Source organism: Paramisgurnus dabryanus, chromosome 12, assembly GCF_030506205.2.
Source record: "Paramisgurnus dabryanus chromosome 12, PD_genome_1.1, whole genome shotgun sequence".
Classification (NCBI taxonomy): domain Eukaryota; kingdom Metazoa; phylum Chordata; class Actinopteri; order Cypriniformes; family Cobitidae; genus Paramisgurnus; species Paramisgurnus dabryanus.
Window position 1 is genome coordinate 14,738,146 of NC_133348.1, and position 13,050 is coordinate 14,751,195.

A 13,050-nucleotide genomic window follows, 5' to 3' on the forward strand; every position below is an offset into this window, starting at 1 on the left:
ATAATCTGTATAGATCTGTACGTCTTTTTCAACAAAGCTGACTTATGTAACAACAGGAGTTCTAGCTGAATGCAAGTGTGCAAGTGTAAAGATGAATGAAAATCAGAAGCGTTTATAAACAGTACCATGCAAATTCTGAAAAAAAAACTTCTTAAAGATTTAGACTGTTTGAAGCACCAGATAAATTGAATAACATTAAAACTTCTTTACTAAACTGTGTGTTGGTTACTGGAAGATTCATAACCACCTGTTTTCTGTCTGCTCTCTTTTTAGAACTCCATCCGTCACAACTTGTCCTTGCATAGCCGTTTCATCCGTGTACAGAACGAGGGAACTGGGAAGAGCTCTTGGTGGATGATCAATCCTGAAGGGGGTCGGGGAGGCAAAGCACCAAGGCGACGTGCAGTCTCCATGGACAATAGTAACAAATACACCAAGAGCGCACGTGGGCGTGCGGCCAAGAAAAAGGCAGCCCTGCAGGCGACCCAAGAGGGTTCGCTGGAGAATGTATCTGGTGGCGGTCTGTCCAAATGGCCAGGAAGTCCCACTTCCCGTAGCAGTGATGAACTAGAAACCTGTTGGACTGACTTCCGCTCACGAACTAACTCCAATGCTAGCACCCTGAGTGGACGCCTGTCACCCATTCTTGCCAATCCAGAGCTTGACGATGTCACAGATGGGCCTCCTCTCTCCCCAATGCTCTACTCCAGCCCCAGCAGTCTTTCTCCTCCCTCCTCCTCCTCATCAAACTCCAAAACCTGCCCAGCTGAACTTCCAGGACTAGCTGATCTAACTTGCACAATTAATCTCAACGAGGCTGACAACTTAATGGATGGTTTGTTGAACAACATCAACACACAGGGGCAGGTAGTTCAAGGAGGTTCTGCTTTTACCTTCGGCACCAAAACCACCACTTGCCCCTCAAGCTCAACTTCATCCCTAACTGGGGGCAACAACAGTGCAGGACTCACCAACCCCATTTTTGGGCCTTCGCCGGCAGGCATTCGTCAGACACCCATGCAAACCATCCAGGAAAACAAGCAAACGACATTCTCTGGCATTCCTGGTTTTGGGAACTCGCTACAGGAGCTTCTGAACTCTGATTCATTGGGTTCTCATAATCATAGTGATGTCATGATGACGCAGTCGGACCCGCTCATATCACAGGCCAGTACTGCCATCACCTCTCAAAACTCTCGCCTTCGCAATGGCCTCATGCTCCGTAATGACCCCATGATGTCATCATTTAGCTCTGTGTTAAATGGTCGAAGTAGCCATCTTCAGATTAAGCAACACCATCCGGGGTCAAGTGCCCAGGGTTCTTTGCGTTCCCTCTCCAACAACAGGGTTCAAAGTCTAGCTAACGATGCTAATAATATAGTCTCTGCAAAGCAGCACCTCCAGCCACAGTCCTCTTTGTTGATGAGCGAGACACTTTACTCTGGGCTAAATGGAGGTAATGGGATGGGGATCTCAGGATCAGACCGGTTTCCTACAGACTTGGACCTGGACATGTTTAACGGGAGTCTGGAGTGTGATGTGGATTCCATAATCCGCTCAGAACTAATGGACTCTGATAGTCTGGATTTTAACTTTGATGCATTGGTGCAAAATGCTGTTAGCCTGAATCCTGTAGGAAACTTCACTGGGACAAAGCAGTCCAATCAAAGCTGGGTGCCTGGTTGATAGCATTTACATAGGTGAGCCAAAAGGTAGTCATAGCAGTCCGTTTTATGTAGAAACTAAAAGACAGATGAGAGTCATGAAAGCAAGAAAGAGAGAAAGACTTAAATAACTAAAGAGTTACCAACTGCCTTTTTTCCCTTTTTTTTTAGTTTTCCTTAGATCCATTACTACAAAAATAATGTTTATTGGATCTACAAATTATAATGTTTTTACTATGACTTATTTCATCACATATATTTCTTCCCATGTCTTATCTAGGCTCAAAACTGCAGTGAAAACAACAAATTAAAGAATAACTAAAATCCTGCACAAAAAATCCAACAGACTTGAAGTATCCTTTGCCAAGTATGCTGTCTGCAGCAAGCACTGGATGAAATGCCTGTTAACAGGCCTATCTGACTACAACATCCCCAAGATGTTTACCTTCAGTTCAGCAGACCCAGATTATAACAAAAGACTGCCCAATGGAGAAACAAACAGAATAGTGAACTTAAAGTTCATTATGCAACATTATGCAATGTTTGAAACAAAAAATTTTGTGATTAAATGTTTAAAGAGAACCGGAGCCCTGTTGTAGCTTTTCTCTCATAATCTACTTTTCTTTGGGTAAGGTCTCTATACTCTTTCTCTGTTTTCCCAACATTTTTGTTAAATGATTGGCAATTTTGTCATCCTCTAAGCACTAATTTTGTCATTGATCAATGTGAAAATACAACTAGAGCTCAACAAATAACCTGGTGTAGTAATCAGGTGGAGTAATGTAGCATTATAGACACAATGCACTTCACCTTTCGCTTTAATTTTTTGTTCGTTGTTACCTTACGAAGTTAGCTCCCAATCTAAAATATAGTTGCCTCATAATAATAACAATAAATAAATAATCACTTTTTGATTTGACTTAATATAACCGTATAAGTAATGAATTTGTGTGTAATGTCTATAACTGAAAAAGTGACAAAATTCAAAGCTTAGCAGGTGAAGGCATTTATTTAGCCATAAAAACTATGGAAGTTGAACATATAAATGTAGCCAAAAGTATGAAAATTAATAAACAATATATACATTTACTTGCATTGTGGACATTTCCATGCCATACCAGGTGCTAAATTATCAGTGTTGAGCCCTGTGCTTTATTAAAGCCTCTGTGGCATTTGTGTTTCCCTGGTCACAAGGACATAGCATAAATGATTAGCATTAGCAAATGGCAGCATTCAACGACGGATGGGACTTTCCTCTGGAAGCCGTCTTTACTGAGTGAACACAATAAGCTATCTTTTGTATATTTGCCAAATTACTTGAAATTATAGGAGATGCTGGCAGCCAAAATCACAGAACACAAAAAGTGAAATTTGGGGACTTTTGTTCCTATATGCAAAATGCATCACTATTGCTCAGGGGAGAGTGGGGGCTCCATTACAACATCAGAGCCTCATCTTGAATTAACTGCAACCTGGCTGTATACAATTAAAACAATGTTTTATGAACATTTGTACATGAATCAACAGGAATCCATCCTGTGTTGTTGTCAGTTTCTTGATGTCTTTACTGGGGGGTGGGCAGAGAGGATTGTCATTGTATTAAACATTGTTTTGTCCCATTGTTATTATCACAAATCATGTACAAATCTTAATGTTTGGTGTTTTGACCCTTCATTGCATACGTCCATGCATGCATGTAAATGTGCATATGCATCGTGTGAAATGCATATATACACATCCTGCTATACTTATGTAATGTAGTGATAAAACTGATAAATCTTTCACAGTACATGTTTTAAATAAAATCAACTGTTATATGGGGAGTTGGTCAGACATGATTTATAGCGGTGGTGTCAAACTCAATTTAGATTGTGGGCCAGATTAGATTAAATCCAATTTTATGCAGGCCAGGTTTTATTTTGTTGCATACTCATAAAATGGGGTGACAATAATCATTTACCATGGTATTTAGGGAATATTAATCAAACAGCAATATTAACAAGAAACTAAAGCACCAGGTCACGATTTAAGAAACTGTAAAGAGAATGTTTAGTTACAAACCAGATTCTGACAGTACTGAATTAGTAAGGGGCGGTTCACATTTCACGTCTAAACTGGGCGGAAAATGCTTTCAAAGCGGCATTCTAAAAAGTTGAAGTATCTTCAACTGGCTGCGGCAACTGTCGCGTCCGCGTCGCTCTCTGTTTGAGCACGCTTGCCGCACAGCTACATTTGAAATATTATATTTGCATGTGCAAAAGACGCCAAATGTGAATCTTCCCTAATATGTACCATAGCTTTGGTAGAATTTTACTTTGAGAAATTCACTACTTTATTACCCCTACATTATCCCTTGTACATCATGTCTTCAGCATAATTTAACTTTTTGTTCCTAGATCATCTAACAGGCCAGACTAGATGCCCCACAGACCTTGTGTTTGACACCCCTGGTTTATAGCATGATCCCACACCCATTTCTGCCTTCCTTGTCTACATTATGTGTTTCAGACAAACTGTAACTGATGACATTCAGTACACAGTGAAGTGATAGTTAAAAAAAAAATCATCAGTAGAAAACACCTTACGCTATAAATTGATTCAGATAATTAATATATCATTAATTCCCCTATAACTGCCTTGCATGTATTTTTACACCTCATTTTAATTGGAAGAAAACATTTTACATTTGTTTTTCAAGCCACTGTCTTCCCAATTAAAACCAGTCACATCTTTAAACGTTACAGGTGTTATTTACTATACCCGTAGTGATAATCAGCATACCACTATTTCTGCATCTTGTCACTCTGATTATAGCCTTCCTTCCTTCCTCCCTCATCTCCTTCTTATTACCTTTGCTCTTTTACCTCTTTATCTCATTGTCATATGGCTTCTCTACTAGACGTTTGTGAGTATTTTCCTGTGTACTCCATTTGAATTGTTACCTAGTTTGTATAAGAAATGTTGCGCATGTAAATAAAGCTTGGTTGAGCTATATGCCTCTACTGGAAGTTATTTGAAAATGCATATATTTAAATGTTAAACCAACATGAAATCCATACATCTTGATTTTCTATTACAGTTTTTAATCTTTGGACGTTCCCTGTAAACATATGATGCAATGCCCATAGAAAGCTTTATTTTTAACCAGTTCATTGAACTGTGGTATGCCTTAAGTGCTAGGTTTAAGTACATAAAGTTAAATTTTATAGCTTAGAGTTCACAAATCCCTTATATGTACAAGTTATATGAGAAACATCTGACAGCCAAAAGAGAGTGTTGGCTTTCCCTTTCTCACAGATCCATAAGAAATGTCTGGAATCCTCCACCTGTCCCACTGAAACACGGACACATTCACAGGCCACCGCGCCAAAAGGTCAAGGGTTGTTACATAACTCTAAAGTCAAATCTGTTTTGCCAATACTGTTTATCATGGGTATGTGTGTGTATTTAAGGTGTGGTGTTTGCTGTGGGAACAACACGCTGATTCAGAAAACCACTCAAGAGTTCAAAAGTTACAAGGTCTCCTTCAACTGAACTGGATAGGGTTAAAATCATTCTAAAATCTGTGACATAGTATCAGTGTGCGTTGGTCTAATTTTGAGCTACAGAAAAAAGAAGTGCAAAAATCTCGATTTGAGGTTTTGATAAAAATAAATACATTAAGCCCTCGTCTAGGGATCCCAATGCTGCAAATAGTACACTGTAAAAAATCCTTGCTGCCTTAATTTTTTACAAGATTTAAGTCATGTATATTATTTATAATAATAATAATAATAATAAATTTTATTTTTAGGCGCCTTACATGACACTCAAGGACACCTTACAACACAGTAAAACAGGCATTAGTAATGATATACACAATGTCAATGTCAAAAAACCCTAAAAACAATATTAAAACCTAAAAAAATCACATAAAAGCCACCCGGAAAAGATGGGTCTTAAGGCGAGATTTAAAAACAAGGAGACTACCACTGTTTTGCACATCCTGTGGCAGCAAGTTGTCATTTATCATGACAAGAGATGAGTTGCTTGAACTTAAATGAAGTTGACTTTTTTCAACTATATTTTATAAGTTATCACAACTCATCTGTAGTTATAACAACTCATCTCTAGTCAAGATAAATAATATTAAGTTGAAATGACTTGTAAATTCAACAATTAAACATCTAAAATTATGTTTTTAACACGTTTTCTAACAGCTGTTCTGTCCAACATCTTAAACCTAATACAAAAGAAGCAAAGCACTTAAATATCCTTATAATAACATTCTCTACGATGTTTTGGTTTCGGTTTTAAAAACTGCAGTAATGAGAAAATATGATGTAAAAAGAGTTATTAAAGGTGCAGTGTGTAGATTTTAGCGGCATCTAGTGGTGAGGTTGCGAATTGCACCCCTCCCTTTGAAGCACATAGAGAAGCTACAATAGCCGTCACAGGACAGACATGTCATCATCTGAGACAACGTAGTGACGACTGCGCTTTGTAGAGCAGTTTGTCCGTTTAAAGCTACATGACGGCGCGTAATGGCGGCTTACATGTAGGGGGACCCGCGGTGTATGTAGATAAAAATGGCTCATTCTAAGGTAATAAAAACAATACAGTTCATTATGTAAGGTCTTTATACACCACTGATAAAATAGTTATCTATATTATTTTGCATTGCTCTCAAAAGATCCTTCTAAAATGTACACACTGCACCTTTAAGAGAAATAAAGGTTCTCAGACAGCATGCGGCCCCAAATACACGTACAGTATAGCTATACAGAAGTACAGTTCTAAAAATATCTGTTTCTACAAGAATTTACACACATATAATCTGTTGTCTTAAGTGAATGTTTGGTTAACTGTTGGGGAAAAATATCTGATGTGTAACATTATATTAGATCCTCGCATTACAGTGTAGAACTTAAAGTTATCTGTCTCAATGTCAACCAAACAACAAAAGAAAGAGAAAGTATACTTTCCTATAGATATTGGTTTTGACTTTGTGTGTGATCAAATCTATTGATATTACCAGTGATTTTCAGGTATGGTTGTGGTGATTTTGTTTTGGATCGTTTAAATATCCTTGTAATAACATTTTTTATGATATTAATAGAGAAAAACAATAACTGGTCAGATTTGCTAATTTATGTAGGGATTCAAAAGTGACACTGGAAGGAAAGTTTGATTTGTATATTGATGTATTAATGCATTAACATAGAATGTGTAAGAAGAAAAGAGAGTAATGGATTTAAAAATCTAAATGGGTTATTTTTCAATACTGTAAATATATAGAGAGAATAAAAAATGTCATTAGACGGTTAAAAACATCAGACAAGTCTTTAATGAGTTTCAATGATGTCCCCTCAACATGTGTGTGTGCGCGCATGTCTGTGCATGAGTTTAGCTCACTCAACCTGTCTGTTCAGACTAAATTCACAGTAAAGGCCAGTGGAAAATTTGTGAGCACAACACGATGGTATGTCACCGCACTTACTACCAGGTTCCAAAATCCCCTTTCAGCCACACCTGTCAATGTAATTTATCATAAATAGAATCATTCTAACTAGTCATAAAATCATAATTAGTAATAATAATGTGCACACATCTAGAAAAAAAATGTGTCAACAGTGCACATATTTGTTTCACTCACAGCTGCACCTGTTAAAGGGACGATGAATCAGCTGTTTTTATTGTTTTCCACTGTTGTCTGACGTCTATTTATGACGTTCGGGTGGTTTTTATTTTTATATTTATGCATTTGGCAGACTCTTTTATCCAAAGCAACTTACAGTGCATTATAAGATATCCATTTTTATCAGTACTTGAGGACCCTGGGTTCAAACCCATGACCTTTTGTGCTGCAAACGCAATGCTCTACCACTGAGCTAAACAGGAACACTGTTTTAAAATTCAAAAACAAGCAATTAGTAATAGGATATTTTGTACCCTGGTTTTGAGGCTGGCTTGAGAAATGCTCTGTTTTGATGGGCGGGCCTCACTGAAGACCTTGAAGTAAACACCGTCATTACATGTGGGGAATAGTTTTGAAAATCTTAGATGTGGAAAAATGGTAGCCGAACATATACATGTTCGAGCCACAAAAGGTTTTGGGTGCTAGATATGAAACACATAAACAACAATATGTATGGAGAAGTAGCAACAAATCTTCAAACCTGACGTGAATAATTGATCATAAACAACACAGTAAGCACGCACCAGAATCTTAATCGCGGCTGGTAAGACCTTATCACTAACTTTGTATATTTCTAATGTGATTTTGAGGTTGCTCTTATGAACACGTAACGTTACATACCACAGTTATATGATAAAAAAGCTTTGTTTATTGAGTGTTGGACCTTTCAAACGCCAACTTGCCTAAATTACCGTAAACACCACAGTAAGCGGGCATCAGAATCTTAATCGCGGCTGGTAAGTCTTTATCACTAACTTTGTATATTTCTAATGTGCTTGTGAGGTTACTCTTATGAACACGTAACGTTACCCCAGATATGATTAAAAAAGCTTTGTTTTTTGAATGTTTGACCTTTCAAACACATTCCACCTTGGAGGCGGTCAGTGCTTGCCCGAGCCTCTTAGAGGCCCTAAACATGTTTGGGGGCCCCCTCTCACCAATTTTTTTTATTAAAAAAAATAAAGAAATTACAAACATTTATAAAAAGAACAAAGTTGCACATTAAGTCAGGGCTAAAATTAGCATTAGGTACAGAAATCAAATCAAATGAATCATAACACTGTCTTTATTGTATGAATTAAATATAATTATAATTTTTTTGAGCTACAGAAGTGATTTTCTTTTTGTCTTGGATTGTTTGATTAACATTAATGACACAGACTTAAGTAGGTTAATTGAGGTTACTGTCTCTTTAAGAGAAGCACGGACCTGGTTTCTGCCTAATCTATACATAAACTTAAGACATACACAAATGTTTTTATTGGAAAAAGAATACTGTGGCGATCATTTTGTTTGAATGTGCCATCTCAAGAACAGAAAGATTTTATTTTCGCTTGCTTTCTGAAACGCATCTCTCCATGTGTGCACTACTGAGTGCACTTAAACGCGCACACACACACACACACACACAGATGGAGGACAAATTACAAGTGGTGCAGTATAAAAACGTTACGTTGTTTTTCCGTGTTTTATTCCTCAAATGTATGTAAATGGACTAGAGTATGACACACAGAAGCGTGACTCTCTTAAAAGATCAAGAGTTCTGATAAGGGCATAGTGAGGATTACATCTGGACACTTTAGCACCTTTTTGCGGGTTAAATGGTTTAAAATCACTTGGTTTAGAAACACGTGAAATGATCAACTTTCCCTATTTAAATTTGTGTATTTATCCGCAAATCGCATGCGAGCCTAACCGTGGGTCAATCATGGATCAACTACGATCTGTCACACAACTAGCTCCTGCTGCACAACTTAGACATACTGTAAATAATCATGCAAACATACCTTTATCTTGCTCTTTTTTCTCCTGCTCTGTCCTTTTCTTCTTTCTCTTTTCTTCACCAGAAGGATACATACTTTTTTGTGGCATGGCTTATCATTTATTACAGTTACGCGCACTTGCATGCCGGTGCGAATTGTCAATGCACGCGAGGTGTCTATATTGCACATGACTCAAACGCTAGCACTGCAGACACACAGCAGTTGTCTGCAAATCAGATTTTTTAGTCTTGAATTACTGATTTATTCATTCGTATTCAATCATTTATATTGATTGTTTAAGTTATTTAATTGTCAAAAAAAAATATTGGGGGCCCCCTGGTGGCCACCGGGCCCCAAGCAGCCGCTAAGTTCGCTTATGCTTCGGGCAAGACCGGTGGAGGCGGTGTTTAAAATCTCATCTACGTCATGGATTCGTACATTCCAGAACCTGGTATTTTTGGGCTTGGTGCCAAATACAGTTATACTTCAGTGACAAGGATGGTTTCAGTTCTGGATGTTTATTTAATTACGATGACCACTCCTTTAAAATAAATAAACAAACTAACAAATAAATATATAATTTAAAACTAGTTTATATCGTCACGATTGAATAATATTATTTACGGTACATCATCACTTTTATAAAGACCCAACTTGCCTTGTGATATTTCCTTCCCTCTCATCTGTGAGTATATTAATATACTGTATAGATAACAGACAACAGTAAAAGCAATTAGTAATTGGAAGGTATGCATGGCATAAGGTATTTGGGAGAAGTGCATGTGGGTATACAAAACAAGTAATGTGCTTAAAATATCTCATGGAAGATTATATTGTGAATCATGTACATGCCATGAATGTCATTTACTCGGTGACTCCTCAGGTGAGGCCTGCACTCTCAGAGCTGTGCTCTGACTGGTCAATGCTATTTGAAGAGGGATTGATGACAAGGGGATTTGAGAACTAGGCTGTGGTGTGGTGATGTCATTGCTGAATGGATAGTGTGACATGGTCAAATGAGCAACAGAGAAAACAGAGAGAGAGAGATAGAGAGACTGAGAGAGAGAGAGAGAGAGAGAGAGAGAGAGAGAGAGAGAGAGAGAGAGAGAAGAAAGAGATTGTGCTTGAGGGATCTCAGGTTTACTATCCATTAAGCAATAGAATACAATCTGCCTCAAAGCAACAGGACAACCAGCTCTCTGGCTTTATGACACACTGCACGTACAGTACATCTGCAGAACACGGACATGCACACACACAACAGTTAGAGTAGGGATGGGAAACTTGACTATCAAGTCATCAAGATTGCAACAAATACAAAGATCATATCTCTAAATTTCCACTCAGAATAAACAATGTTCCACATGAACTTTTGTTAAGAATTTCATAAGAAGCACACCTTTGTAAGGTCCAGCACTTAGCTAGAAAATTTTAAGTGGGAGCAAGAGAATCTGTACAAGATGGTGTGCCTCACAGAAAGGCAAACATATAAATTAACACACTAATTCCAAATGTATAAATTGACACACTGATACCAAAGTAAAAAGCAGAGAGTTAAAAATTTTGTTTGTGCATAAGTAAAAGAAAAGAAGCTTTTTATATGCCTCTGTGAGAGACATAAAAAGCAAATTGGAAGTGATAGAGTCTTTATAAAGCAGATGAATGGTAAGGATAACGTGCAGTTCTGTGATCAGTAAGAACCTGAAATCAGTGCAGACAGAGAAGTCGTCAAGTGAAGGACACATCAATCCACTCAATCAGCAGCACATTTACAGTTCTGTATTCGCTTGATCTCTTCAAACAACAGAGACCTGATCTAAGTGTATCTACATATAATCAGTTTATTAGCAGCAACTGGTATTTACTAACTCTGTCTATGCTTCAAGCAGTCAAAGGGAGATAATCTCTTGAAAGACACTGTCTTTGTAATCTCTTTTTATTGCCCTGTACAGCATTTCAGACAAGGTTAACCATGATAATCACCACAGAATATCTAATGCGGTCTAGTCACAGTTTATAGCCTACATTGTAATTGTAAATTAGGCAATAAAGTTGAGAGGTCAAGGTTATATTCTGCACTAAATAATAAAATGTTTAAAGCCTTACTCAATTGGGACTTTAGATGTTAGATATATTTATTACACATATTTATTATGTGATTTTAATCTTGTCTAAATCTGTGTTTTGTGCAACAATTTTGTAAAAAAAAAAATAAATACATACTGTAGCAAAGTTATGGACTCTAGCATTAAGATATTTTTTACGTCTAACTTATTTTGACCTTCCTCATAAAGGTAAACTATTTGTTGTGATCCATGATTATTTGTGTTCCTTTCATCTTCCCCAAACCACCTCTCTCCTTTTTTACGATCTCCTTTACTGGGAGAATAAATTAGCTCCTATGGCTGCCTGTGAGACAATGGCACTATAATCCACTGTAAATAATCTGGTGATTGCTGACATTATCACAAAAGGAAAATGGGATGTCATGATTTATAAGCACCATTATGTGCATCTATCACATAACATTAGATACATTCAATCCGTCCTAACACACACACACCAACTACACACACATCTCTTTGTTTCCCAGGCCAGATGAGAGCCACCGATTCAATTCATTATATGACCTACAGACCCATGGACATAAGCATAGAAATAAAATGGACAGAGTAATATGTGATATGTGTCTAAAGAAGATGGGGGAAGGACAGAAGTAGAGATGGAGGAAAGAAAAAGAATAGATAAAGCACATTTATGACACTCCTTAGGGACCCTTCTAGTCAGCAGTTAAGGGAGAAATGCTCTACCTACATAAATCTTGGGTCGGGGGAGAGGGGGAAGGAAAACAACGGTATTGTACCACCACCACCACACAAAGATGTGAAACAAAGACTTTCATTGTGTCCAATGTGAAATCCTAGTTTTAATAAAAATACAAAATAGTACTCACTATTTAGAAAAATAATAATCTTTGAATCCCTTAATTCATGTTTGTATATTGTATATTGGAGAAGTCTGTACGATTGCCGGACTACATGAGAAGTTTTTTAATTATAAAAAGTACATTCATGTTAGATGACATATCATGTCAATTGCTATAATGACTGCATTTAATAGGCTCTGAGGCTGACTGTGTTAACAACCCATGTCTTAAATACTTTGGCCGCATCATATTAATTTATGTTTTGTATGAGGAGGTGTAGCTGGGTGCGACAAACTTTAGGCTTATGATTTGCCCTGCACACCCACAGAAGAACAAGGCGTCAGAGGTGTGCCACACTGACAAAAGACATGATCAAATGATAACACTATCACCCTTTCATTTTAACTCACATTCCATCATATCAACATTCAAGCACCTGAGGTCAGCGTGGAATTACATTGTGTCTCCAGCAACATGAGCTGAATTTATCCTGTTTATCTCAAATCTAGATCCCATTCAGATCTCAAAGAACAAGTGAAAGAGTGACATGAGAAATGAGAATGTGTGTCTTACTGTTCTGGACCGCACTGTGAGCAAATGAGTCAATCAGCAGTCTTTTGTCACTATATTATAATCAAAGCTATTATGTTAGAGCAGAAAAGAGTCTGTTGCTTGGCCATAGTTCTTTTTCTTTCAGCAAATGATTATTTAAGATGTAAAAGTCAACAAATATGTTTCCAAAAGCAACACCAAACTCAAGTTATATTTATGTCTATGTAATTCTCAAAACACACCAGTCCTTTGTCTCTCACCACCCTAATATAGAGGTTAAATATATATTTACTGTACACTGAGCAATGTAAAACAAGTCTTAAACCCATACATGAGTACTTTTGTTTATGTTATAAGGATTGGTTATGTGTCTGTTGCCTAGCTACAAGTTTCTATTTGTAGCAGGTAAAGCACATTGTTTGAGTAAAGTAAATAATGATCAGGAAAAAAGTAGTCCTAAAAATAAAC

General features: G+C 37.3%; 1 protein-coding gene across 1 annotated transcript in view; it reads left to right on the forward strand.

The window, feature by feature from the left end:
* Positions 1-4,656, forward strand: part of foxo3b (forkhead box O3b) — a 29,015-nt gene extending 24,359 nt beyond the window's left edge. The window contains exons 3-4 of the mRNA XM_065256767.2: positions 274-1,700; positions 1,945-4,656. Of these exons, the coding sequence (XP_065112839.1) occupies positions 274-1,686 (1,413 nt within the window). The 3' untranslated portion in view covers positions 1,687-1,700; positions 1,945-4,656. The remainder of the gene's footprint in view (positions 1-273; positions 1,701-1,944) is intronic.
* The last annotated feature ends 8,394 nt before the right edge of the window (positions 4,657-13,050 follow it).